At 45.5% G+C, this 27,478-nt stretch overlaps 1 protein-coding gene across 1 annotated transcript; it reads right to left on the minus strand.

Moving 5' to 3' along the window:
• Positions 1-4,840: 4,840 nt before the first annotated feature.
• EIF4EBP2 (eukaryotic translation initiation factor 4E binding protein 2) lies at positions 4,841-27,259 on the minus strand. The gene is made up of 3 exons (XM_081861937.1): positions 26,318-27,259; positions 15,433-15,609; positions 4,841-13,077 (listed from the first exon to the last, which is right to left on the minus strand). Exons 1-3 carry the CDS (start codon positions 27,228-27,230, stop codon positions 13,046-13,048), a joined length of 1,122 nt encoding a protein of 373 aa, XP_081718063.1. The 5' UTR covers positions 27,231-27,259; the 3' UTR covers positions 4,841-13,045.
• Positions 27,260-27,478: the final 219 nt, after the last annotated feature.

Consider the following 27,478-nt stretch of genomic DNA (forward strand, 5'->3'; position numbering starts at 1 on the left):
TCCCTGCCATCTAAAGTGAGGCAGGTGTCTATTGAAGAGACATATCAGTGGTGAACCCCTGCATGTGGGATGCTTTCCCTAGGGCAGACAACCCACCCAATTTTCACTATTTCTGACACCCCAGCAAACCCCTTGTTATTTTCCCAGGCTTTGCTTTTTTAAAAATTCAGATTTAATTCTACAGGTTTCTCTTTTTGTTATATCTGCTTGTTGTTTTATTGCTTTTATTAAGAAGTGTTTGAAGCCCTAGGAATATTTATATTAAATGGTGTTATTATATAATAATTAATAATGTAAAGTTGCATCCTGAAAAGAAATTCAAAGCTACGGAGGGTGAGGGTATAAAGTGAATCAGAGAACCATGGAGACTGTGAGGATGAGTCAGGAAGGTATTATTTCTTGCTATGACATGCAGGAGAATCTGGAGAAAGGGAATTTGGTGTGGGATTGGAGAGATTGTTGTGAGAGTTGTGGTTAAATTGATTATGGTGATAACAGACTTCTAGGCCAGGAGGAAGACAACGCAGGGAGTTTATTGCTAAAAAGTTGAGAAATGTAGGCCTGTGGCACAATTGTGAAAGATCCAAGGTGAAGAGAGTTTTGAATCCGTAAGAGTGGATGAGGCAATTCTTGAACATAAAACTACATACAATCATTTTCACCTGGAGTTCAGGTGGGAAAGCGGCAATAGAAGTTTGTGAGCTCAGAATTTATGAAGGTGCAATATTGTGAGGAGAGGGATTATGGAGGAGGCATTCTGAGTGCATGGAAGGAGGATTGCTCCTTCCCTGAGTGCTAGGGAACAGAGGATTGCTCCTTCCCTGAGTGCTAGGGAACAGAGGATTTGGTGCAGGAGGAGACTGTGGTGATAAATCCAGGGATGCTGAAGAAGGAAAGTAGGGCCTAAGTAAGGATCTCAGCCAAACTCCTTACTTCTCATTCCCTGCCCCCAGGTGGACTTTGGTAATATGGCACCCTGAGCAAAGACAAAATTTGGTACACCCTATAAATAGAGGACGAGGAGGATGTGGCCCCTGGGCTTGTCCTGCACGGCCCTAAATCCAGCGCTATTCCGCAGTCAGCTCACATTTGCTCAGTCCTCATTGGGATGACTCTACATTTTTTGTCTTTACCAAATGGGTCCCGACAACTGTTTGGTTCCCTCAGACATGGTTGGTGCCATAGGTTTTTATAATGCATATGCCTTTTCTTTGCTAAAATAAGGAATAATTACGCCGGGACTGAGGCAGCAAATGACGCAAGCGATATTCGCGAGGGAGGCGGGAGGGCTGTCTGCCTCTCCGCCTAGGAAGAAGTCGAAGAGTCCAAGAGCAAGTTGATGATATTTTCAGAAGCTGATAGGTGGGACAAAAATGTATTCGCCGTCTCCGTTTTAGTGAAAGTCTAGCCTGCTCTCCCCCTTTCACTGTTTTGCTGCACCCTCCCCTCCCCCCCCCCAAAGCCTACAGACCTCCAGTCCTCCCCGCTTTCCCCTGTGCGCTTTCTCCACTTTCAGTTTTGGTGCCTTGCGCGCGTAGCTCCTGCGCTGCCCGCCCTTTTCCCCGGAGCCCGCGTGGCCGGCGAAACAGAAGCGGCAAGGCAGGGCAGGGGAGCCGCCGCCGCCGCCAGTCAGCACGACCCTGGCAATCCTTGCTGCTGCAGAGGAGCAGGAGGAGGAGGAGAAAGCGGTGGCGGCTACACCTTCTCTCGGCGGGACTGGCGCAAAAAGTGGCCGGAGGAGGAACCCTCGGAGCCCCGTGAGGCTGCAGGCCAAGCAAGGAAGGGAAGGACGCTTCTCCTTTTCTTCCTCCTCAGCTGTGCCATCTTATACGGTGTGTATAGGGGCCAAGGTCCCTTCAGCCCCCCCCCCAAATATTTGAGGGGGATAGAGCCCCCCAAAGTTGATGGACATCGCCGTTCAAATAGTGTGCATGCACCATATCATGTAATCAACGACACAGGGCGGGGCTCACCTCCCCCCCCATTTTTATTCAAGTTGTCCCCCCTGATGGTGAGCCTTTAGTGGGGCCCCCTTCCCCAAAAGTGCCACCATACAGTAAGCAAATGTCATCGTCTTGACTGGGCGGAAGTCCTTGGGAAGAAGGAGTCGGACAAGGCAAGGTGATGGTGCCAGGTGAAGGGCAGTGGTGAACTAAGGTGAGGATGGGTCTCTCTCTTTCACCTCTCCTTTTCTCTCCCCTTCCCACACACACACTCCACAGGCACCTGTTCCTGTTGTTATTTTACTTAGAGAGTAAGCAGAATAACTGAAGCAGGAGCTGCTACACTGAGTTTGGCAAGGGCACGCTCAAGTTGAGAGACCACACAGGATGTGCTCTCAGTTCAGTGCAGTAGAAAACATGCCAAAGCACAGGAAGCGTCATTTGAAGGGCTTTTTCTCCCCCGACAACATGCCAAATGTGGAAGTTCACTGTTAGCCATGCAGACACTTTCACTGAAAGTTTCCTAATTAATAGCTGGAGACTGAGGTGCAAAATCAGCATAGGTGATATCATCCTGCTGATGCCCACATCCAAGTCCCAAAATAAGCAGCGTTCCAACTTTCATCTGTCAACACAGGGCATCAAGAATATTTCTCGTATACTGTACATGGGTGGGGGTTTGAGCTGCTCACTGCATTATGCCTTATTCCTTCTAATGTGATTCATGTGACCAAGATCAGGCAAACTTCTCATCCATCCAGTCTATGGAACTGCCCACTAACAGTGCCTCAGTCTTTATCTGATTTGAGCTTCAGTTTGTTGGATCTAATCCAGTCCCATTACCAAGGCAAGATAACGGCCCAGCATATCCACTGCCAATATGTTATGCAGGAGACCCCAAAAGTCACCAAGAGGCAAAGGCACAACAATAAATAACTCTGGAACTCTCGTTTACTGAACTTGAAAGAACTGGAGTTCCATGAAAGAGTGGACTTCAGGAGCTCCTCAGTTGTATACCCCCAAGCAATACAATGCCTTCTACCATGAGGGACTGTTCTGCCCCATTGAAAGAGGGATTCCAGCCAACAAAAAATACCTACATGCTGGTAAGTAAGCCAAAAGTAGCACCCACCAATTTTGGAAGAAACTGGATCAAGCTCGGTTTAATACCTTCTCTAAGGAGTTCAGAGTAGCATACATATCATTCCCATCAAGGGGAGGCCTGGAGGAAGAGAATGAAAAAGGACACGGTTCCTTTTTGCAGAAACCTTCCCACTATGCTCACCACTATTTAGCAATAAGCAGCTCAGGTACTACAGTGGAAAGTTTGCAGAGAGTAGGAAAGTGAAGAAAGGGAATACTGTCCTTATGCTTTCCAGAGAACTTTCTCACCACTTCTCAGAGCCCTCAGCTCAACATAACTATAAAGTTCTTGTTCCATGGTGGTTAAAGCCCAGGAGAAAAGCCCACCTGCACTGTTGCAGGTCCTCACATGAGCTAAACTGAAAACAAGTTCCCAAAATGTACATAAAGCAAACCATCCTGTGTCCTCTCTAGAAGACAGCTCTGTGAACCACACCCTTCTCCTCTTCCCAACCTGGACATTCCACCCCAGCACCACTGGTTTCCTTGTATCTCCTTCCCAATCCGTGTCAGGCAACAGCAGGACTTTTGCACTGCATTCCCCACTTCCTCAGAATCCCAGGGCTTCATGAAGCTAAATTTGAGGGTGTCAGTATTGAGAGGCAGCCAGCAGCTGTTCATTAGTCAGCCAGTTTTTGCAAGACTCGTACTTTTGAGGCAGGTATCACACTTCTCTAATTGAAAGGCTGGCCCTAGGTAACACTTTTCATTGAAAACAGTTTCTGCTTATGAATGGCTGTAGCCAAGAAAGAGCATCACTCCAATGCCATATGTAAACATTCAGTACTGTAAATATTGTAAATGGGACCTGGTGTATGGACTGTGGATACCAGAAGATATTGCATTCTGAAGCTAATCGAGTGTGGACCTGACCACTAATTTGAGAGACCACTGGGAACTCCATGTAAGAGCAGGGTGTCTTGTTCAATAAATCAGCATTAAAATTTATCTATATTACTTTTGGTAGGTAAAAATTATGCAGGAAATCATCCTCATGTTCCTGAAACAAGAAACGGGAATAAATGAGCAAACTTTTATGGCAATGATGATGGAGATGTCTTTGTTTTGGTGAAGAGGGATGGACTTCCTCCTAAAACAAGATCTAAATGTTCTGATCCAGATTTAGGTTCACAAGAAAACATCCAAGAAAATACAAGCCATTGATTACTGGTATTCTTCTCCCATCTGTTGGGGGAAAAACAGGCTCTCAAAGTGAATGGCCTATTGCATTATTCAGTACTACCAGTTCTAACACAATAGTTAAAGGTAACGTCAGCCTATCTAGCAAGGACTTTGTGATGATCAACAAAATGATGGATGTTGAAGGTCTCTTGGTAATTATTATATGCTATATAATTATTATATGCTATATAATAATTCACTACAATTCCAATTATTGTCCAATACAGTGGTACCTCAGGTTAAGTACTTAATTCGTTCCGGAGGTCTGTACTTAACCTGAAACTGTTCTTAACCTGAAGCACCACTTTAGCTAATGGGGTCTCCCGCTGCTACCGCGCCGCCGGAGCCCGATTTCTGTTCTCATCCTGAAGCAAAGTTCTTAACCTGAAGCACTATTTCTGGGTTAGCGGAGTCTGTAACCTGAAGCGTATGTAACCTGAGGTACCACTGTATTCTATATTTCTATCAAGTTTTATTTCTTCAAGGAGAAATGTGCTCGGCTCTGGCTTTTGCTATCCCCAACCCCACGTTTTCTTACTGATTCAATATGGAAAAACACGCAACACTGCAGCTTGATATAATCAAGATCTTTATTGATCTCATGGTAACAGCAACCATTGGTGAGAGTGTTTTCCCTAAACACCTGTTTCAGTAAAAACCAGATTTGTACAGAAGTAGCCCAAGGATTGTTCAGACGACTTCTGTTTTCTTTTAAACCAGGATTACATTTAGACAAAGACAGAATATGGAGGGTGAGGAAGGACGTGTTCAGTAAATAGGAAGGAGACAGGTATAACCAATTAAAAAAAAAAAAAAAGTGTCAGAGACATTCAGTAATTTTATTGGCAGCAGCCTCCACACTTTTCCCGAGGAGGCCACAAAAACCCAGAAAACAAGCTGCCCCACAAATGTTAATAATTCTTCTCCTGTCTAAGGTGAAGAAAGGCACACTGGATTACCATCCTGCAGAGATGCAGATTGACATGAGAGAGGGAGATTGCAAGAGGAGGAAGGGAAGTCCTGTTGTGTTCTTGATGTAAACACAGACCAAGATGCTGATGAAATCTTCCACATCTTATTTGACTCACACACATACTTTTTATACCTGGTTCCTGCTGCATTTGCATTTTGGGATCAAGATAAATTATCCTTGGATGTTGTAAAGCTGGTTTTGTGAAATATATGCTCTGCTAAACCAGATATTCCCTATGATCAGCCCTAAGTAAAATTTCTCCCTGCATTAAAAGCATCAACACAGTTCTTTATTTCTCTAAAAATTCATATATATATCTATATATATTTATATATATTTGTGTGTGTCTATAAGCATCCACCCACATACATATACATTTAATTTTTGCACTCACCCTTTCTCCACACAATAGATTTATAATTTTCCACAGTTACCCAATTTTGCTGATGACTATCAAAAGCCAATCTTTCAACCTCTCAAGCTTTCCGTGCAGCATAACATCAGGATGAAGGAGACAAAAATAAAAGAAAAAGGCAAGCAGATCATTGCCACACAGAATGTACATAAGGAGCAGCTAATTTCTGTAAATCCATTTTATGAACTGTTGCAATCAAGTTCAGTTCACAGAATGTCACAGGGGCATAAACAAAGTTTACTTCTCAAAATGCCTATCAAGGTTTCCTATATGAACTCTTTTACCATTATGAACAATTACGGACATGCAGAAGGGAATTATTCTCCCAGCCCAAAGAGAGAAAGAAAAACTGAGTTAAAACTCATTGCTACATCAATCAGCCAAGTACATTTAGAGAGAAATAAAATTAGCACAAATGAAAAAAAAAAAGAGTGAAACATCTCTTCATCTTTGACGCCAAAATATCCCAACTAGAAAACTACTCCAGAATGTTTTAGCACAGTCCTGAGACCCAAAGTGAAATACTGAATATAATCAATCTATTGAAATTTCAAGGACAGTATCATCAATGGTTGAGAGGCACCAGAAATTGCAAAGAGAAGTATCAGGGCTACAATGGCAGCGGACAGCAGGAACCCAAGGCTGACATTAGAATGTCACTCCCCGGTGTGAAATTGGTGCTGGTCGCTTGAAGGGATCCAGGACAAGAAATGGCCTACTGATGTGAAATCTCAAACCTTCCATGGGTCTCTTAAGGAAGCTAGCATCCCTTCCAGTGCCTTAGTTGATTTACAATGGTAAATCCCACTGGCAACTTACATCCTATGTACACAACCAAATACCATAGAATGTGACACTTAAAGTAATAGTGACTGTGATTTTTAATTGGGGTCTGGAAACATTTTTCATTGGTGGAAATACTTGTACAACTTGATACAACGCTGTGCTAGTGATCTTTGGTGACAGTACGAAGAACTCCACCACTGATTTGGCCAACTTTTCCAAATGTGATTTCTGTTCAAAGTCAATAAACGTGGTACTCCAGCATAACACAGAACAGATTCCAAGGCCACATTTAAGCATCCATTATGTTGCTGTTAGTTCAGTATGCTAAAGGTGTTACTAATACAACAGAAGTAAGTCACAGTAGAAGTTGAGTACTTGAGTATCTTCAATTCTAGTCTATGTCACAAAAACTGGTGATCTGTATGAGTTGGTGAGCTACCTATCAGGATACCTATCATGGGGGAAATTAAGCAAAAGTGTAACTACATATTCCTGATAAGACTCCTGATTCCAGACCATCACAATCATCCCCCTTTAAAATGAAGTACTGACTCGGTTCCCAATCTTTCTACTCCACTCAAGACTCATCTGCACCAAACCCTTGGTTGCGAAAGCCAGCTGGTGGTTCCCAAATACAAAGGTGTAAGAACGAAAGGCTTACTAAAGCGACAATTCTTGAGGGCTGTAAGGGTTCTTACAGGTATAGCAAGCCCAAATGTCCAATTTTAGCTAAGGGCCAACAAAAGTGCTCTTTGAAAACCTGGGATCTGACTTGTTACTGCAACAAGAAACTCACGATGCAAGATTTAACGTAGAAACAAGGACAATCAGGTGTTGGAGCTTGAATATTCTTGTTTTGTATAGGTAAGGAAGGGCATTGGAAACATAAGGCATAGTAGAGGCTCAGGCCTCCTGGCACATTTTCCTTTCAGCGGCAGTTATGTCAGAAAGCTGGAAGTTTAGAAGCCGAGTTGAAGCAGAAAACTGCCTACTCCAACCACAGGTTTCAGCCAATGTATGCACTAAATTTACCCCCCTTTTTTTTGCATGGCGTTTTGTGCATGTTCTCGGTTATCTCAGAATGAAGGCACACCCAAAATGCATGTTATCTAGGTATTTCTGGCAACATGCCCCCAAATCATATACCACTGTGCCATGTCATTGGGTTTCTTTTTCAGTGGTGGTTCCCCCTGCCCCACATCAGATGTCTCTTCATAACGTCGCAGTGTCTGAAGCCACAATTTGCTTCCTTACTACACTAGGCGATAAGGGCAGCTATATTCCTTCTTCCAGGGTAGCTTCATAATTCCCAATCTTCCAATACTGTATTAGCTAGTGGCCCTAATGTACTTTAATCAAAGGCAGAGTAAAAAGTATCCTACAATTTCAGCACTAATGGGGTGGGGGGGTGTTTGCAAGTGGGGTAAGCAAGAGATACGGTTCATGCTACAACTCTCTTTGGCTTTTTGCACACAATGTCTGGGCTCAGACACAACTGTGATGTCCCTTTACTGCAAGATTGCCTGGCCATACAGTTTGGGAGGCAAAGCACATTTCTGGCCTCCAGAACAGCCACAGAATACAGACATTGGCCATCCCTGACTCATCACTTACTGGTGTGAATAAAGACAAGCTAATACAGACTGATCAACAAGGATGTCAAGTGATTAAATAAATCTTAGCTGATGATTAAGTTTTAGTCAGGTAACTAATTAAAACTGCATGTATTTGCATATACAATAGCTTTAAAAAAAAAAACCATACCAAATAAAGGGTAACATTGCCTTAAAAGATATATTACCCATTTTCTCTCACAAATGGAGGGGCAGCTCTAAAATGGATGTTTTCACTGCAATTTGTAGAAGTACTTGTATTAAAGTTTATTTCTTCAATCTACTGTTCCTTTTTTCTGCTGACCAAAATGTTTGATAGACTAAATATTGCAGCCCTGTTAATCTAAAGATTGATAGACTAAATATTGCAGCCCTGGTAATCTAAAATGACTGGTATAGATCAGAGTTGTCACAGCAGCACTTGGGAGTCTCAGCCAGCCAAAGATGCTTTTCAAAAGCAAGATAAAATGAAATCTAAACACCCACCATATAGCTTTGGTGGTGACATTGTGAGGAAGACACAATATAAGAAATTGCAGTTTTGAGTTTGTGGGGGTAAATATACTAACTTGCTGTCGGGTTCTTTTTTGTTAACTTTTTACTCACTCAGCCATCAAGTAGAAATCTTTCAAGTAACATCATTACAGCATAAAAGCCAGCAGCAAACATAATTTTAAGTGACTGCCGAGGGTTAAACACCATTCCTCAGTGCAGTTGCAGAAAACTGCACTGTTGTTGTTTTTAAAAAAGTGCAACTTTCCATCTTAGTATCTTGGAATCAGGATTAATAGTAATGGGAAAGGGCATGTTCGGAGTGCCTGTGTGTTCTGTCGTCTTAAAATGGCAAGCCACTGAATATGTATTTGTGATTGTTCAGCCAACACAACTTATAACCTGATGGGGAATCGGTCTGATCTCTTGCATAAACCGGAGCACCACTTGGAAGCACAGGATGCAGCAAGAAGACTGTACAGAGAACTGCAATTGCACAGGCATTTAAAGGACTCTCCCCCCTCCTTCAAACTAGACAGCCAGAACTATAAAGGCTGCTGTGTAGGCTTAGTGTTCAGTTGGCTCGGCTCAGCACTGCTGTATGCTAGAGAAGTGATGGGCGCAGCTGGCAGCCCAAGGCCCTTTCATGTAGCTCCCCCAATCCTTATGCTGTGTTATCTCAGCCCTTTTCTTCAGCATGGAGCAGAGTCACAGGCAAAGGGCTTTCTGCCATCTCCCCAGAAAGAGTTCTCTCCTTGGGCAGCTTGGCTACTCACTCCCCTGGGCAGGCCAAGCCACAGGCAAAAAGGGACTGGGCAACCGAAATGCACAAGGGGGTTAAAGCTCTGGTATAGCATCTGCAGAGGAAAGGCACCAAGGAGCCCTTAGCCCATTCAACTCTCAGAGCAACTGTTGCTGGCCCTTCAACCTTTCCATCAAAATGATGCTCTCTTAAAAACTAAGTTGTTCGCCATAGGGAAATAATCCAGGAGATGCTAGCAACCTTTCTTCTTTCATGGCCACGACTGAACCACCTGGCTGGGTATTAAAATAAATGTAAGATTTATTGATTTCTTTGTGGCACTCGTGCCAGGGGTTGTTTTTTTTTGGGGGGGGGGAGTGCCTTACAAATATCTACCAATTTATCCTCACAACAACCCTGTGAGGTAGGAGTCTATTGTCCCCATCTTAACAAGTGGGGAATTGAGGCACGAAGAGACTTGCCTGGAGACATGCTGGAAACTTGCTGCAGAACAAGAAAGAGAAATATGATCACCTACGCTGAACTAGTTAAATAGTCTTTCTTTCTTTCCTTATCTTTGTCCAAAAGATTATGGAGGCAACAGCAGCAGCAGCAGCAACTAAACTGATTGTGACACATAGAAAGCCCTGATGCATTTCATGCTAACTTTCTGTTATGAGGTGGAAGGAATGGTACTACCAAATGTCTTTCATAGTATGTAATAACCCCTTGGAGATTTGGGAGAGTGTGCAAGTTTGAAGCCATTCCTTTAGTCCAAGAGAGTTTCTGAAAAATACTATTAGGAAAGTGGCTGCCAGCAACACCTGAAGTACAGCCCTTCTCCTCCATCTCACCAATTCACAGCACATTCCTAACAATGTCAACCCTGAAGTTAAGTCCTACTGAATTCAACAGGGCTTACTCCCAGGTAAACGGGGTTACGACTGCAGCCTAAATTGGCTTAGGTCATAGACAAATCCGAGTTCCACTACTGTCAGCACTGAAGAGCAAACGCTCTCTGTTCTGCCTCATCAACAGAAAAGCCGACGAGGTTCCAGAAACAACTGCTGGCAATTAGGCAAGAGGAAGGATGGAAATTCAACTGTGCCCTGACTCTGGGCTGGACTTATAGTGCACTTCAGAACTACCCTGACCAAAAACAAAGCAAAATCAGGAAGTTTTGCAACGTGGCTAAAGAGCATCCCCTCTGCTTATCACAGCTTGGTTCACTTTTGCACCACCACCACTTTTAAGGGGCAGTGTTGCCTTGCCCAGAAACACTGCAAGCAGAGCCTATTCCTGAGAGATCAACAGTTAGAAAGCAATTTTGCTCCTATATTCACATTTTAGTGCAGGCAAAAAGAAAAAGAAAAAGTTACTAGACCCTCCCTTCTAAATCACAAGAAGAGAAAAGAGCTTTGCCAATTTACAGAAGAGATGTTAGGGGCAGAATTGTATTCCAAGGGATGAGTTCATGTGTTGGAAGTTTTCTCTGTCACCAATGTCCCTATTTGTGTTCAGCTTAACTCCCAGGACCGATTCAGAAGTTACAAGTATAGCGTGGCTGCCACTTTCCCTGAGGCTGGGGTACCGCGCTGCAACTACCAAGCTACAACCAAATGAAATCCTTTGGGGGAAATTGCCACTTCACACTGTGACATCCACTGTGGACCGTACGATCCATTCATCCCTATTGCAAACACTACCAGAGCAGGATGAGATCCTGCCCCAGGAAAAAGAGGCCGCCACGGCATACTGATACCCAGTGCTTTTTTTCTTTAAAAAAATGTTTAGGGGTACTCTCATTTTCCTACTCGTATTGAAATACTGCCCCTCAATGAGGCCAAACTTAGATTCACAAAATGTTTAGGGGTATGCGTTCCCCTGCGCGCCCCCCCCCCCAGAAAAAAAGCACTGCTGATACCATATGAACCGCTGCAACCATCAACCGCTTGGTACCTGGGAGAAGGCTGACATCTAAGCAAAGGAACCTTAGCAGCTTGAACACGCTTTTTGTGTGTTCCAAGCACGACTTACTTCCAAGTAAACATGCACAGGAGTGTGATGTAAATCAACCTACCAACTGTGCGTATTAATAAAAATTGTTTGCAGGGAGGGAAACTTAACATACCTGGCATATGATGCTCCCCATGTGTCATAAACAGCATCATATTCAAAACATTCCTTCCTGTTATGTTTCTTCGGCTGCCTGCATGTAGGTTCTGCTAGGTACTCACACTAAAAATAGTCAGATTAAAAAAGGTTTGTTTTACTCGAGAAAATGGGTTTTAATGGATCGATCTAGCCAATTAAACGTGACAAAATATTGCAGCCTTAGGGAGATGCATTTTTACACAGTTCAAGTTATCAGCTAGCACCGCAACCAAGGCATGAACTCATCCACTCTCACAAGGTAGCCTGACTGCCTTATAACTCCCATGAGTTCTATCCCTTTCAAGCCCAGGCAAGCAGTTCACCCATAAGAATTGAATTACTAAGTGAGGCCATCAGCAACTAAAGGGTACCTTGCTCACCCAGCTGATTTAGTAATGTGTGAATTCAGGAAATGTGCAAGAAGAGGGGTGAACAGGATCACAGCTGGGTGGTTTTGCTCCAATAGGCTTACTAACTTTTTGATTGCCTGCCACCCCAAGTCACACATCACGAAATCAGAATGGCGTATTCCAACAGCCCAGTAAGTAAATCTTAGGGTGTCCCAAGCTTATGCAAGAGCACTAGACTCTTGCGAATCCTATTCTAGTCAAGCACAGCCAGGGTGTTTCAATGAATCCTTTTGGCACAATAGTAGACTTGGAAAGAATCTGGCAGATGTTAACAGCAGCAAAAATGGGAAGAGTAGACTTGAAGACAAACAGTCCAGAGGACCATCAAGTATGGTATTAAGTCAGAACGAAATGTGGTTCTCCTTTAACACTGATGGGTTCAAATTAGGAAGCTGAAGAGAGAAGTTTTTTTTGTTTTTTTGTTTTTGAATTGGGGAGTTTCTAGCAGGCACTAGGAGGAAATATGCATGATTTGAGTGGTGGCTCTTTCTAGGTTTCTCACCTGTTCTTCGGAACAGAGCGGGAACTTCTAATTTGGAAAGGCGTCACAGCAAAGCCCTTGTACAAGACAGAACCCCACCAAGTGCCGAGATATACTAATTAGTAAGGAGAAGCGGAAGAATCCGAGTGAGTGCACTGCACACACAAATGAAAGATACACAGAAACAGGTTACCAAATGGGATTAAATTGACAGCAGTTAAAGGAGAGGAGAACAACGGCAGTGTTGTGTCCCTTCAAGCATATATCCACCCCTTCCGTGGCCCCTTTTTTGTGGTGTTGTTGTTGTTTGCAATAATTATCCAAATGCTGATGGAAGCCAAGTTCTCGCGTGTGCATGATTTGATAAGTTGTCTCTAAAGTGCGAGAAGCCAAGGGACACTCCTTAGCTCTATAAATTTATCATGGGTTTCCATTCAGTCACAAACCAGGGATATGAAAGGGTTAAAAACAAAAAGTGTGGGGGGGGGAGAGCAAAGGAGGAGGGGTGAAGCATTGCATGGCTAATGGGAATCAAGGGGAGTGGGGTAAATAGTCCTCTTATCCTTTGGCACTTCAAAAGCTGAAGTGAAGATTCCAGTGGAAAACAGCTTCTTCTTCTTCCATCCTTCAGTTGTTGATCCTGTTGGCCAAATCAGATGTGCACAGGTGATCAGGAGTTGCTGTCTCCCCATGGTTGCCCCTCATGGAAGATCAGATGTCCATCTCAAACTGAGCATCATCACCTGGTTGAAGGACAAGAGGACACAAGTCAGTATGGAGTGGGTTGAGGAAGCATCACACATGTACAATTTTAAGTGTCCTCCTAAGAGGCACAGCGAGTTTCTCCGTCAGCCCTCCATGACATTTGAGGCAGGCCTCATTAATACATATAGGAGACAGGGGTGTGTGCTCCTTCAGATTGTAGTTGGGGGGGGGTGCACACACGAGTGCATTAAAAAATAAAACAAAATTCCTTCTAAGTAGAAAAACAGCACAGCAGAAAGGATTGGTCTGGAATCATTTCCAGATAGAGTATGCAGCTGCTGGTGTTTATATATGCATGTATAAAACTCATAATGTGGAGCAAAACTCCACATTTTGTCACCTTTATTTACACACACACACACACACACACACAGAGAGAGAGAGAGAGAGAGAGAGAGAGAGAGAGAGAGACACAGAGAGAGAGAGAGAGAGAGAGAGAGAGAATGAGAATCAAAAAATACAAAAAAAACCCCAACAATCCATACAAGTCTGTATATACTTATTGTATACTGAAGTGGTGCAATTTATTCTACATCCTCAAGATTGTGTTACTTCATTATAATGCAGCAATGAGGAAAATGTGGCCCTGCAGACGTTTCTGGACCACAACTAAGCACTGGCCATGCTGGCAGAGGCTGATGGGAGTTGTAGTCCAACAACATTTGGTAGGCCTAAAGTTGACCACCTCTTGCCTTAACTTTACAAGGCTTTTCTCCCAGGGATGGGGAATACTATTTGTTTTAGTTCATTCATTGCAAAAGAAAAAAACATATCACTTTACATTCTTTTACCCCCCTCCCCCTTTGCTTGAAATAACGTGTGTTTCTCTTTTGTGATTGGTGATCAAACCCTCCTTTTTTCTTTTTCTTTTTTACCTTGGCTCCAATTTCCATCCCATGAACCCTAGCCACCATAGCCAATGATCATGGATGATGGAAGTTGTAGTCTAACAACTTCAGGAGCACTGCAGTTTGACAATCCCTTTTCCAGGCGCCAAATGAAGACCTTTCTATTTCCCAAGACTAGTCAGACAAGTTGCTTTTTATTCTTTGTTTCTGCTGTCCTATTTTTAGATTTCTGCTGTTTACCGATTTGTTTGATCTGATTTTGTGTTAATTATTGTTATCATCACTGAAGCAGGGGGCATAACTTTAAGTATATACTGTACTTTTCCGTGTATAAGACAACTTTTTTTTCATGTAAAAATCATGCTTAAAATAGGGGTCGTCTTATACATGGGTAGTGCATAGGGTGAGCGTTTGATTGGTTCCTGCCATGGCTGTCAGCAACTATTGTGCATGTTACTGGTTGCTATGTCAATGGGTGCTGTTGATTGACTGATGCTGCGGCAAGTGTGCAGATGATTGGTAGTTTCTGCCGGCAAGGGGGCAGACAAGAGGCGGATTTAGCAACACGTGTGGGTGAGCAATATTCGTCAATCCCCCCCCCAAAAAAAGCTCAACAACTCTGTGCCATCTCCCCCCATTTTCTGAAACTGACTCCCCCAAAATAGGGGGCGTCTTATACATGGGAAAATACGGTATACAGTGCATACATATAGCATGCTCTATATTTATGTTTCTGGAGTGAACTTGATCACTATCTTTCTGATGATCACATGCCTGTACATCACAAAATCCACAGATTTATTACCCTATTTAAATACAAATACCAATAACTCATGTTTGGGACCAGTCAAATCATATATTAAAATGAATGCCAGATGCCACTGGCCTCATTTCCCCCACTATAGGTTTGCTGTCCAACTCCCATTTAGCCTAAATATATGCTTGCAGCCAATAGTCCTAAAGGATGGCTTGAAATCTAGCTCTCCTAATGGATATTTCATGCTCCAGTTAGTCTATGTGAGCAAGTTATGTTATCAAAACCACACGGGTGTGGGGAGGTGGAGATCGTGTCAGGAAGTGGCGATTGTGTGACCTGCAACCTCATACGTCTGGACTTGCCAAAATCCAAGACAATCTTCCAGTAATTCACCAGTGTTAAATAGCTATGATAGAACAGGAGGCAGTTTCCTGTTTGTCAATCAACTGGTGCTTTTACAGAGTTTTTAATAGCCTAAGGGCAATAATTCAGCATACAAGCAACCCACACAAGATCAGTGTAACAGTTCACTGAGTCCGCGCTCCATACGCAGAGGCTCCTTAAAGACAAAGTAAAGCACTATATCCCACAACTTTGAAATAAAAAGATATAAGCTGCAGTGAGGAAAGAAATGACATGATTTTGAAGCAAAACTTTACGAAACCCTAATAGTCGATCATGGAAAAGTTATACAACAAAATGTGCCTTCCTTCCAGCCATGCTCTTACCAATTATAGGCTTCCCGTCATGATTGTTCAGATTGTTTACTTCCACTTTGGAATCCTCAGTCATTGTACCAGGGCTGGTAACTCCTGGGATATTTGGAAGGTGGCAAGGAGGAGTCTGAGCCATGGGAGAATTCCGGCGATCTAACAGAAACTTGCGGTCATAGATGATTCGGGTACCTGGGGGCGGAGGAAGAAGATAATTGGCCTATCAGAATCATTTTCCAATAGATGAGGTTACAAACAATACTCATATAATAACTCAAGTAAGGCCCAAGTGTTTATATACCATAGATTCCTGCATATTAGGCAACTGGGTGTATAAGACGACCCCCCAAATTGGCAGCTGCCCAGTCTTATACACGGCAGCTTCGCTGGGTAGCGGGCTCCGCGCTGGGAGGAAGCTGCCTGGTGAAGCTGCCCAGCGATGCTAAGCCGGCTTGGCATCGCTGAGCAGCTTCCTCCTGGTGCAGAGCCTGCCGCCCACTGTCGCTGCCCAGCGAACCCATACCCGGGGTATAAGACGACCCCCGACTTTTTAGAGAATTTTCCAGGGTTAAAAAGTCGTCTTATATGCCGGAATCTATGGTAAGCTCATCAGTTTGCTAATTAATTTGCTGCAAATAATAAACTTATTTACAAGGGAATAAATCCCAATGAATAGGGCTGCCATACATCCAGAATTGACGTCGGGGTGAGGGGATTTCCGAAAGGTAGTGCTTTGTTCTAGATCTTAGGCATTTCAATCGAAAAATCATGTTTATTGTAAAACAACTCAGGGGTTCATCTAAAGAAAGCTCAACAACTTTCGGGCTAGCCTAGTTTTTACTTTTTGAAATATGGGAACCCTACCATTGAACGAACTAGGGCTTAAATCTGAGTGGACAGACTCAGAACTGTACTGCAAGTAGAATCAATAGACTGCCATTTTCACGCTGAGTGGGTATGGCTCTTTATTTTCTTTTTAAAGAAACAGCATTCACTGACTATGATGCATGGATGTCAATTTCCTAGGAGAGATGAAAACCAGTTTTCTCATCTATATATTCTAAAGATGACACATCTGACTACACGTGTAGCATGTAGATATAGATGGGGACTCCTCATGCTGCTTCCCTGCAGTCCTGTTAAAGGTGCATGTGGTTTTCACATCAGTTCAACAGGAAGGGATGCTGGGAGGCAATGTGCCTTGGAATACCAGGTGCCGAGGGCAACACAACAGGGGAAGAGACATGCTTTAATGCCCTGCCTGTGGTTTCTTGATAGTTTCAGACATCGACCACTGAGAGAAACAGCACGCTGGACTCAATAGACTTTGGTCTCAAATCCAGCAGGGTTCATGTTCTAATCTGAGATGCCTGGCTAGCTTAGTTGGTTAGAGCATGGTGCTGATAGCACAAAGGTCGCAGGTTCGTTCCCCAAATAGGACAGCTGAATATTACTGCATTGCAGGCAGTTGGACTAGATGATCCTCAGGGTCCCTTCCAACTCTACAATTCTATGAATACAAGGAGAAAACAGAGAAGTTTGTGTCTCTGACCAGGGTTTGAAATTAGCAGGGTGCCAGACGCATTTTGCTCCATTTGTGAGCAATTCAAAAAGTCTAGCTGCTATTTTTTGCATCTGGTTGACACTCAAAGATAGATAATATACTAAGGAGTTTAACAATAAAGAGTAGAGTGTTTTGAAAACCGAGGTATGGTACCAATATTTTCATTGTAAACACCAAATTAAACATGCATTAACCATGTCTGCTAAAAATGTGATAATAACAATGTGTCATGTGAATCTAGATGATCCTCAGGGTCCCTTCCAACTCTACAGTGCTATGCTATGCTATGCTATGCCAATTACGTATTAATTCATGCTTATCAAAAGAATAAATAGTACTGCCGACATCCCCCCTCCCCCAAAGTGGCGACCAAACATTCTGTTTTGGCACCCACAACCCAGGTCCCGGAAGCCATTTGGCTCCTAGCTTTTCTATCCCAGTTTCTAACACTGTCTCTGACAACATGTCACATAACAACAAAACTCTGGTGACTGTATATTTACAGGAAATGCTCGTGGCCAACCAAACAAGCTGTTCTTCTCTGTCACCACAGAGCTCCTTTCGGAAGGCAATATTATGAACTCTGCTTCATTTCACAGTAAGAGCAGAGCTGTAATCCGAACAGCAGTACTGTATAGTTTAAACAGCAGTTATCTGGTTGTTTGGTTTGAATGAAACCCTAGAGGCACCAGTCTGGAATTAATTCCATCTCTGTATGCAAAAGGGAGAAAAGTGAGGCAAGGCTGAACACTTCAGAAACAGGAGGAGACTTTTAAAAACTTAACAGGGAGGCAGGGAAGCACATGGAACACACTTCTATTCCAACCCACCCACTCTCAATATCTGGTCACACTTCCTAAATCCCATCTTCATCATTTGGCTAAATTCCTGTGATCTGACCATCCCTCCCATTAGGGTTGCTTTGTTTTTGTGGAGCTATACACCTGAGCCTCCAGTTTCCTTTTGCAGTCAGTAAACAAAATGGCTTGAGTGGCTGCAGAAGTACTACAAACAACCAAACTGTGTCATTTACTGTGGCTTGGGCCCAACACAGGTAAGCAACTGCTTCCTCCCTTACGATGAATCATGCTCCACTAAGATTAGGAGAGTGAAACCCTTATAACAGCACCGTTTGTGCACATTCCTAGGATGCAGAGGTAATACAGAAACTGAACAACCCAGGCTTGTAAACAACCACTCGGCCAAATCAGCTGTGAAAGGTAAGCAATATTTCTAAAGGAACAACAAAGGAAACTTTTGTAAACCAGACAAGAATTGTTCCTCGCACTGCCAACCTTTCCTTCAGGCCACAAATGCTACAAAACTGACTAAAGGTGGGTATTTAAAAGGTACACAGGATCAAGGCTTGAGGGATAGCAACTTTTGCGGACCTATTTACAAGATTAAAATAACACGCACAAAATCCTAACAGCTTTTTAAGAGGAGAAAATACTGGAAACGTGTAAGTCGTTTCAGTTTAAGAACCTAGAAAGAAGGCACTTGAGGTTTCCAGCAACCACCTGTTGCTGTCGACATTTAGCACATTCCCAGGAACCTATTCTCTCTGCTTGGTAGCCTTTTTTCTGCAGCTCTCCCATATTTTTTTTTACTCTGCAGTATTTATTCTAAAACCAGCTTACAATAAATCAGAACCCCAAACTCCCCATTTCTGCAAGAGGAAAAGCACAGCAAGTATAAAGAATTACAAGAAAAATTATGCAATTTATACATTTTGTTCCAATTGCTGGACTTGAGCTCAGAGGTTTCTCTGCTGAAGAAGGGGTAAAGGTAAAGGTAAAGGGACCCCTGACCATTAGGTCCAGTCGTGGCCAACTCTGAGGTTGCGGCGCTCATCTCACTTTATTGGCTGAGGGAGCCAGCGTACAGCTTCCAGGTCGTGTGGCCAGCATGACTAAGCTGCTTCTGACGAACCAGAGCAGTGCACGGAAACGCCATTTACCTTCCCGCCGGAGCGGTACCTATTTATCTACTTGCACTTTGACGTGCTTTCGAACTGCTAGGTTTGCAGGAGCAGGGACCAAGCAACGGGAGCTCACCCCGTTGCGGGGATTCGAACAGCCAATCTTCTGATTGGCAAGTCCTAGGCTCTGTGGTTTAACCCACAGCGCCACCCGCGTCTCGCTCTCCAGGCTTCAGGAAGCTATCAGCAAGCCTGGGGAGCCCGCGGGAGTTCCCGCAGGCCTCCCCACGCTGCGGATAGCAGCCTGCCGCCCGGCGCGCAGAATGCCCTGAAGAAGAGCACCCCGCGCAGACATCGGCCAGCCCCACAAGCTCGGGGGACAGCGGGGAGGCGCAGCGCCGCCATCCTGCTGTTCCCCGACCTGGTTTTGGGGGGGAAATAAAGGGGGGGAAATTCATTTATTTCCTCCCCCAAAAATTAGGTGTGTCCTATGGGACGGAGCGTCCTATGGGACGAAAAATACGGTATCAGCCTTCCAGTAACTTCCATGAAGATGTCTATTCTGTTGCCGAAAGGTATTCCCTTCCAAAGTTGCTAGCTGAGCCAGCTCAGTCTTGCAATCCAACACTTCGATCACATTTATCTTGGGAAAGGTACCACTGAGTTCAAGTAGTAGCTTAACATCTGCATAACAGTCATCATTATATGTGAAGGCACTGCAAGTGATGGAATTTAGACACATAACTTGTACAAAAAGTCTACTGGAAGGAGAAGGGCCGGCTAATAGGCAGCTCTGTGGGTTCTGTTATGTTCTCTGCTGACAGCATTACAACCAGCAGATGCTGTGGTTGACACTGAGGAACGAGGGCGAGTTTCATAGTCATTTTTCTGGTCATTAACCTCATTAAAATACAGATACAAAAAGGAAAGTAAGCAAAGGCATTTGAAACTAAGAGGTGCAAGCTGAGGGTTAGAAGCACGTATTAGAATAGCTGATCACTTGGAAATATTATTGAAAAAGAAGCTGTTAAATTCTCCCCATAAATGAACTGAAGTTATACTCCATAAACTCCCCCCCCCCCCAGTGTGGTGGCTTTATGAAACTCAAACTTGATATACACAGTATGTGTAAACTGTAGCTTTGAATAAGTAAAATAAAGTACAGGGGTAAAATATCCTACCCCACTGTGGTCCAAGATAAGCAATAATACTGGGAGAGAGATGAACAACTCGTTTGCAATGCTGCATTGCAATGTAAGGGTTTTCCTAGCCAAATCTGCCAGCTCACTTATTCCACCATCCCAAACCGAGATCCCAAAAAAGCAGCATAATGCAATTTTGCCCCCGTTTTCATTGTTCATTTCAAATGTCTCACCCATGGGCGGGCTACTTGGCAACAAAAATACTTTGTATCCTGTACCAAAAGAAAAGCCCCTCTTCGTGTTTGAACAACAGAACAAACACAAGACTACAAGCTCAGGGGAACTGAGGTCAACAAGAACCATTCTGATACTGTAGCCTACCTCTCACCCCAAACATGCACACAAAGTTTATTTTTATGTGCTAGCTTATCAGTTTATCTCTGCGCCTGAACAGTCTCGGAACTCTGGGCCCTTGATCTTGACAGCCTCAAGCAACGCAGCAGTCTGAAACTAAGAAGTATTTGCACACGTATCTTGTGTTTTGCAGCTTTAATCCAGAGGGAATAATGAGCCTGAAGACTACTTTCTCCCTTGAACTTGAAAACAGGGTGGTGAGGCCTATTGTCACTGAGCAAGGATTGCCTGTAGTGATTATAAATTAAAGGTCTTCTTAGCAGCTACATATGGGGAATAGGGGAGAGAAGAAACTACAGTGGTACCTCGGGTTAAGTACTTAATTCGTTCCGGAGGTCCGTACTTAACCTGAAACTGTTCTTAACCTGAAGCACCACTTTAGCTAATGGGCCTCCTGCTGCTGCTGCACCGCCGGAGCACGATTTCTGTTCTCATCCTGAAGCACTATTTCTGGGTTAGCGGAGTCTGTAACCTGAAGCATATGTAACCCGAGGTACCACTGTACTGGCACAAGGAACAGTCATTGCCTCTCCAAAGCACAAAGCTAGAAATGCTATTGGAAAACCCTAATGGTTTATATTGATTTTTTACAGTGGTGCCTCGCAAGACGAAATTAATCCGTTCCATGAGGCTCTTCGTATAGCGGTTTTTTTCGTCTTGCAAAGCAAGCCCATTGACAGCTTAGTGGATTAGCGCTATTAGCGGTTTAGCTGATAAGCAGCCTATCAGCGGATCAGCTGATAAGCGGCTTAGGGCTTAGGGAAAGGGGAAAAACCCAGCAGGAACTTGCAAGACATTTTCGTCTTGCGAAGCAAGCCCATAGGGAAATTCGTTTTGCGAAGCGCCTCCAAAACGGAAAACCCTTTTGTCTAGCGGATTTTCCGTCTTGCGAGGCGTTCGTCTTGCGGGGCACCACTGTATTACGATTGTGATTATCTAGTGGCAATATTCTTCAGTTCTTGGAAAATAAGCAGGCGACTTGCCTGAATTGGGGGGGGGGGGGGGACGGACACATACACTGTGGGTTCGAAGTTTTCAGCCCACAAGGCTCCTAAGAGGCCTGCTGAGAGGTTGCTTTTCAAGGCAGGTTTCAGCAGAAGTGTTAATACTTGAACATTCATGTCTCTTTGCTCCTGGAACCCATCTAATCCTCACCCCCCTCCCCCGTTGTTGACCTGGGCAATGTTCCAGTGTCCATGGCAGGTAGTAAGGCACACTCAGTGCTTTCAAACGAAACAAAACAAATTCAGAATGAGCATGGAATTTGTCTTCTAACAAAACAGAAGAAACTCTGTATAAGCTGGGGAACCAATCCAAACGTTGCTAAATTTCTGTGTTTTTTGCCCCTTCTCAGTTCCTCATGACTGCTGGCACTCCTAAGAAGCAAGCTGATACTTTGTCCTTCTAAGTTCCTTCTCCTTTACACATCTACAGCTACACTCAGGAGTAATATTCAGTTTCTGATGCTTGCTATTTTGCTCCAATTCCTGGAACAGTAGAAGTGGCCTAGCAAAACAAGGCCCCCGGGTTCCAAGAATGAAAATATGAATGTTTGGAGATCGTAGAATCATAGTACCATGCACCTAACATTGTTTTCAAAACCAAATTGCAGTCAGGCCAGCTTCATCTGCAGGCTCTGTCCTTTTTCATGATTATTTCAGTTTAGGAATGACCTAGGCAGATTCAGTAAGATGGGGGTAGGTCAACCAGTTTAGCATGGCTTACCTTAAAAAAAAAAAAAGGTAAAGAATGTCCAGTAAAGAATTTTAAAATGATAAAGCAAGATATTGTATTTCTATGGATTTCTTACGTCTTTATAGACAAGTGATCCCAAGTATGCACTTTTACTCAAGAATGCAAGTTATCTTGCTGGAACAGAGCAAGGAAAACCTAGCCCAATTTTTCTTACAGAAATCCTCCAAACCAACACTAGAATCTAGTGCAGCCTTACCCAACTCAGTTCGCTCCAGATGTTTTGAACTACAACTCCCATCAACCCCAGCCAGCATGGCCAATGGCCAGGTATGATGGGAGTTGTGGTTCAGCAACATCTAGAGGGACAGAAGTTCCCCAAACCTGTTTTAGAGAACAGTAATGTTATATATGATCTCCCTTGATCTGCATGAGCTCTACCTGTGCACAAATAAAATCTTACCATTATAACTGAATTAATCACTGGAGGACATTATGTTCCAAGTGTAGAATATTAAAGGCTATTTTAGGGAAGTGTATGAACGTGTCACTGATTTTAATTAGTTAAATCCCCAATCACAGCAAATTTGGATCAAAACAGAATAAAATAATTGCAACCTGAAACTTTCTATGCCAGGGATGGGAAACCTCAGGTCAGGAGCGCAGATGTAGCCCCCTACGCCTCTCTACTTAGCTTCTGGGGCTCTCCTCATAGCAACCCCCACTTGGCACCCTCATTTTTGCCTTGCAGGAATGTGCCCTTGAGTTCTGATAATGCTTCTTGCTTGCCTGGAGCAACGATTTGTGGGGGAAGGATGAGTGCATGTTGAAACTAGTACAGTGGTAAAATTTACATTATTTGCTCCACCCACTTTCACCTCTGGCCAGTGGCGTAGCGTGGGGGGTGCAGGGGGGCCAGCCGCCCCGGGCGCAACATGGGGGGGGCGCGCTCGCACTCACTGCTCTTTGCCCCTACCTGGCTCACTCACTCTCTCTCACTGCAGTGTTGGCTGTGCGAATCCGATCCGAGCTGCCGGGTCGCCGCCCACTGTGGAGGGGGAGGGTGCCAGGTGTGCGTTGCGGTGCGGAGCGGAGCGGAGAGAGAGCGAGGGAGGGACTATCTGGGGGAGGGACAGTGTAGCGGCCGCCCAGCGCAGCGCTGAGCGCGGGAGAGAACCACACCCGACCAGCCCAGGCAGCAGCAAGAAGAAGCTGGCAGCGGTGGCAGGTAAGGGGTTAGGGGCGCAAATTACTTGCCTTGCCCCGGGTTAGGGGGCGCAAATTACTTGCCTTGCCCCGGGTGCTGACAACCCACGCTACGCCGCTGCCTCTGGCCTTGCCAACCAGAGGAATGTGGCTTCTAGAAGGCTGCTGTGAAGGGGGTTGAGATGAGGTTCCCACCACTGTTATATGCATAACACCCCTTCTTATTACCTTCATTCAGCAGGCAGCCTCCGCAGACACACAGGACAGCAAATTACCATGTGTCAAAGAAACAGATGAGTACTGCCCAAAATCATGAGTAATTTGGAATGATTAGATTAAAAGAGGAAAAGCAGAATACACAGGAAGCAATGAGTTCATGAGGGAAATCTACTATTGAAAAAAGGAAAGCTGCAACTCCTTAAGGTGGCCTTCTGAAGGTTCACAGGTAGCCCCGTTCCAAAGAGGCACAATTTTAGCTGCATGCAAAGGTAAAATTAAGCACCTTTTTTAAACCTACAAGCCTGCCAGGACTCACCAAAGTGGGTAGCAGGAAAGGCTGCAATTCTGTGTTATAAAAGTTGGGTGCCTCCCCCTTTCTCTGCCAATTGGTGGCAAAAGCCCATGGGGTTCCAGGCACTCTCCCAGGGTCTGTGTTCCTTTGGAGAATTGAGACATAATGGACTGTTGTAGCTTTAAGAAAGATGGTTTATTCACCTTCATTCTGCATGGAGGGAGTACAGATCTCACTGCACAGTCATTTCAAGAGAGGCTTGTACACCAGAGAAGTGCAGTCCTGGAGTGCAAGACATCTCTCCCTGTCAGCTTTGCAGCCAGCCTGCCCAAAGATGGATTCCAATCTCTCTTCCTCCTTCTCCTTCCCAGAACCCCTTGCTACCAAGACTCCCTTTTCCTGACATCCCAAACACACAGTTACCCTGGCAACCTTCCAAACCCCTGTCTCTGTTCACACCTCAGGGCAAGGGGGAGAAGGACAGTTGTCTTGCATTGCTAATGGCCTTCAATGGTTTCTTAATGGCCCTAGATTGGCCAGGTAGTTTTGCATAGACTAGCCCAGGAATTCCTCTGCAGTTTCCGTTTCTCCCTTCACATCCCGAATCATCAAAATCCTACCATTTTTCAATTTCTAGGGTTTAGGGGGCCCACAATCTATAATGCCTATGTATGCACAAATCAAAGTAGCATGTGTGCATGACATGAATAGCAGCCAAAGGCAGGCATGAAGGATAAATTGGGAAGAGAACAATGGTATGGATTTGGCACAGTGTCACCATTTAGTTTATGAAGAACATTTTGACACCTTAAACTTTAAGGCTTAAGGACTTGAAAGATTTATTGTGTCACCTGCTTTTGAGGTCCAGATCCAACTTTGTTAGCTGCAATGATTGTAATGCCATGAAAGCCACATGCCACCATAATTTGCAATTCAGCATTTCAAGCATATATAATGAAAAGAAAGGTGGACAAAGCTGCTAATGCCTGCCTTTTTAAGTGGCTGGAAACTAAACTAAGCTTCAGGCCAAGTCCTAATGTCTAGGCTACAGAGAAGCAGCAGATTCCAAGCCCTAGACATTGTTTTCGTCTTGTCTTTCAGAAAGAAACAGCTCAGAATGCAGGACCTACTTCCACATTTTTCAGCAATGAGCTTTGGGCTGTGAACCAGGAAAAGTGCAATGCCTACCCAGCTAGGGGCGGGGGGGAGGGGAGTGAGAGAAACCCTGCTCTGTTCTGTACATAATCTCAAACCAGCTCTCAACCAGTAAAATGAGGAATCTTGCTTGCCTTGCCTTCATACCTTCGTTCTGCCAGTACAGTATTCAATGCATGTAAAACGCCACAGAATACAGCATTTGTAAATTATTCAGGGTGGAGCAAAGGAGTTTATTTTACTATAGGGCCACGCAGGAGTGACCCTTTATGCCTCTTAAAACATACAAGATCGCAAGGGGCTCTGGCGCCCGAGCCTTTTAAATTTTAAAACAAAGTCATTCAGGAAAGCAGCAGCAGGCTGAATTCCCAGGGACAGGCCTGAACAGAGGCGGCTTGTGCAAAACGTGGCTGGCACAATCCGTATCCCCGCTAGCTCTGCAAAAGGGTTATCCTTTCTTTTGGTCGGGATCCCTCGATCTCCCCCTGTCTTGGGAGGCTGGCGACCCCTCGGCGGAGCCGGCGCTCCGTCTCCCTGCAGGGGCTGCAGCTGTCGGAGAAATCCCCCGCCCGCCTCGGCGCTCCTCCCCTGCTATTGTGCAACCGTCACGGGCTTTTTCCTCGAGGCTCCTGGGCCTTGTTTACAAATAACTCGCCGCCAGCAGCCCCGCGCCCCGGGAGCGCGGCCTAGCTAGACCCGGGTCGGCCCAGGAAAGCGGCACGGCAAACTAGCGACGGGGAGAGGGGCGGGGAGACAGGGAGAGAGAGAAGAGCCTCCCCGGTAGCTCCGGGGGCAAACTCCCCCTTCCCCACCATGCTTTGTACACGAAAGCAGCTTCCCCTTTCGAGCAACGAGGGGGAAAGAGAACCACCTCGCCGCCCTGCGTCGGGGCGCGCGCCAACACGCGTCTTTCTTGCGGGCGCCCTGCAGACCCGGGCAGAGCAAGGCCCACCGAAGGGGGCTTCCAGCATATGGCCTGGAGACTCAGCGACTTAGCTTCCCAACTTCCTCCCTAATCTTATTAAGGGGGGGGGGAGAGAGAGAGAGAAAATTACACGCCCACCCCGCCGCTACATTTATGATTGACGGCCTCGCCCCCCTTTTAAAAGCCTGGCTGGCCATGCTCGCTGGCGCCCCTGCGACGTCTCCTTTTCTTCCTCCCTCCACCCCGACCTATAGGGCGCCCGCGCCCCCTTTTGCAATGCCCGCGAGCAAATGCACAACGGACAGCTCTCGGCCAAGGCCCGTGTGCATCAAGATGATGAGGCTGATTATTATTCCTGCGCTGATGTTACCTCCGGGCGTGGTGGAGAACAGCGTCCCCCCGGGCGTGGTGCAATAGTCATGAGGTAGCTGCGAGGAGTCGTTGATGAGCACCGTCCGGGTGGGAATGGCGCGGCTCTGGCTGTGCTGGTGGCCGCCGCCGCCGCCGGAGGAGGACATCTCCCTTGCTTCTATTGTCCCGGGCTGCGGGGAGGAAGGGACGCGAAGGGGCTGCAAAGGGAAGCGGAGGAGGAGGAGGAGGAAGGGGGCGGCGGTGGAGCAAATGCACACACACACACACACGGAAGGAAAGCGGGAGGAGGAGGTGGTGGGGGCGGCGGCGCTGCTGCGCTTCCGCGGACGAGGCTCGCTCCGGCTGCGGGGCGCTTCTTGTCCACCGCCTCCACCGCCACCTTCTCCCTCGGCCTCCGCCAGCAGCAGGAAACGAGGGGGCCGCCAGGGGAGGCGGGGACACGCGGCGGCGGCGGAGGAGGAGTGGCCGGGTGGGAGGGCCGCGCTGGCTGCTTCAGGCAGGAGCGGCGTGTTAGCGGACGGAGCGGTTGCTTGGGCGTGCAAAAAAGCCTTAGCGGGCTTTCCTCCCGTGTAAACACAACGCCTGGCGTCGGAGCGAGAGGGCCGGGCTCCGCTCGGGCTGTTTTCTTCGCCTCCCAGGCCGCGCCGGGGGCAGGAAGGCGAAGTTGGCCTCGTGCTCTGGAGCCACGGGCAAGCCCTGCTGGAACGAGGATCTGCGATTGCTTCTGTTATATTTTCCCCTTTTTTGTTTTGTGATGGCTCTGTACTCCAACCTGTTGTTGATCGTATCTTTGCTCTCCGTGAATGTGTCAAATGCTTCTGTAACTGAAAATCAATAAACCAAAAAAGAAAACCGAAGATCTCGTTTACATTTTTTGATACTGCGCACAACTGCTGGATGAATTCAGGCATAGGAGCAAAGTCCTAGGGGCTGAGGGCCCTTCAGAGCCCTCCCCCCAAATATTTGAGGGGGTCGAGTCGCCCCCCAAAAGTTGCTGGGCATTGCCATTCAAATGGTGTGCATATGCCACATCTTCTGCGTGATTATGTAGGGTGGGGCTTACCTAGCCCCCCCCCCCAATTGTACTCAAGTTGGCACCTCTGAATGCTGGCATCCTTTGGTGGCTCAGTTTTGCACATATTGTAAACAACAGCCAGCT

Source organism: Podarcis erhardii, assembly GCF_964252035.2.
Source record: "Podarcis erhardii genome assembly, chromosome: 5".
In the NCBI taxonomy this organism is placed as follows: Eukaryota; Metazoa; Chordata; class Lepidosauria; order Squamata; family Lacertidae; genus Podarcis; species Podarcis erhardii.

What these genes read in the sequence shown, in the direction of transcription:
- EIF4EBP2 (XM_081861937.1), bottom strand. Translation starts at nt 27,230, where the DNA reads ATGCCTGAATTCATCCAGCAGTTGTGCGCAGTATCAAAAAATGTAAAC. An exon ending in GTTCTCCACCACGCCCGGAG is followed by an intron (nt 15,610 to 26,317) that starts GTAACATCAGCG and finishes CTCCGCCCCCAG; the next exon opens with GTACCCGAATCATCTATGAC. An exon ending in TGACGGGAAGCCTATAATTG is followed by an intron (nt 13,078 to 15,432) that starts GTAAGAGCATGG and finishes TCCTTCAACCAG; the next exon opens with GTGATGATGCTCAGTTTGAG.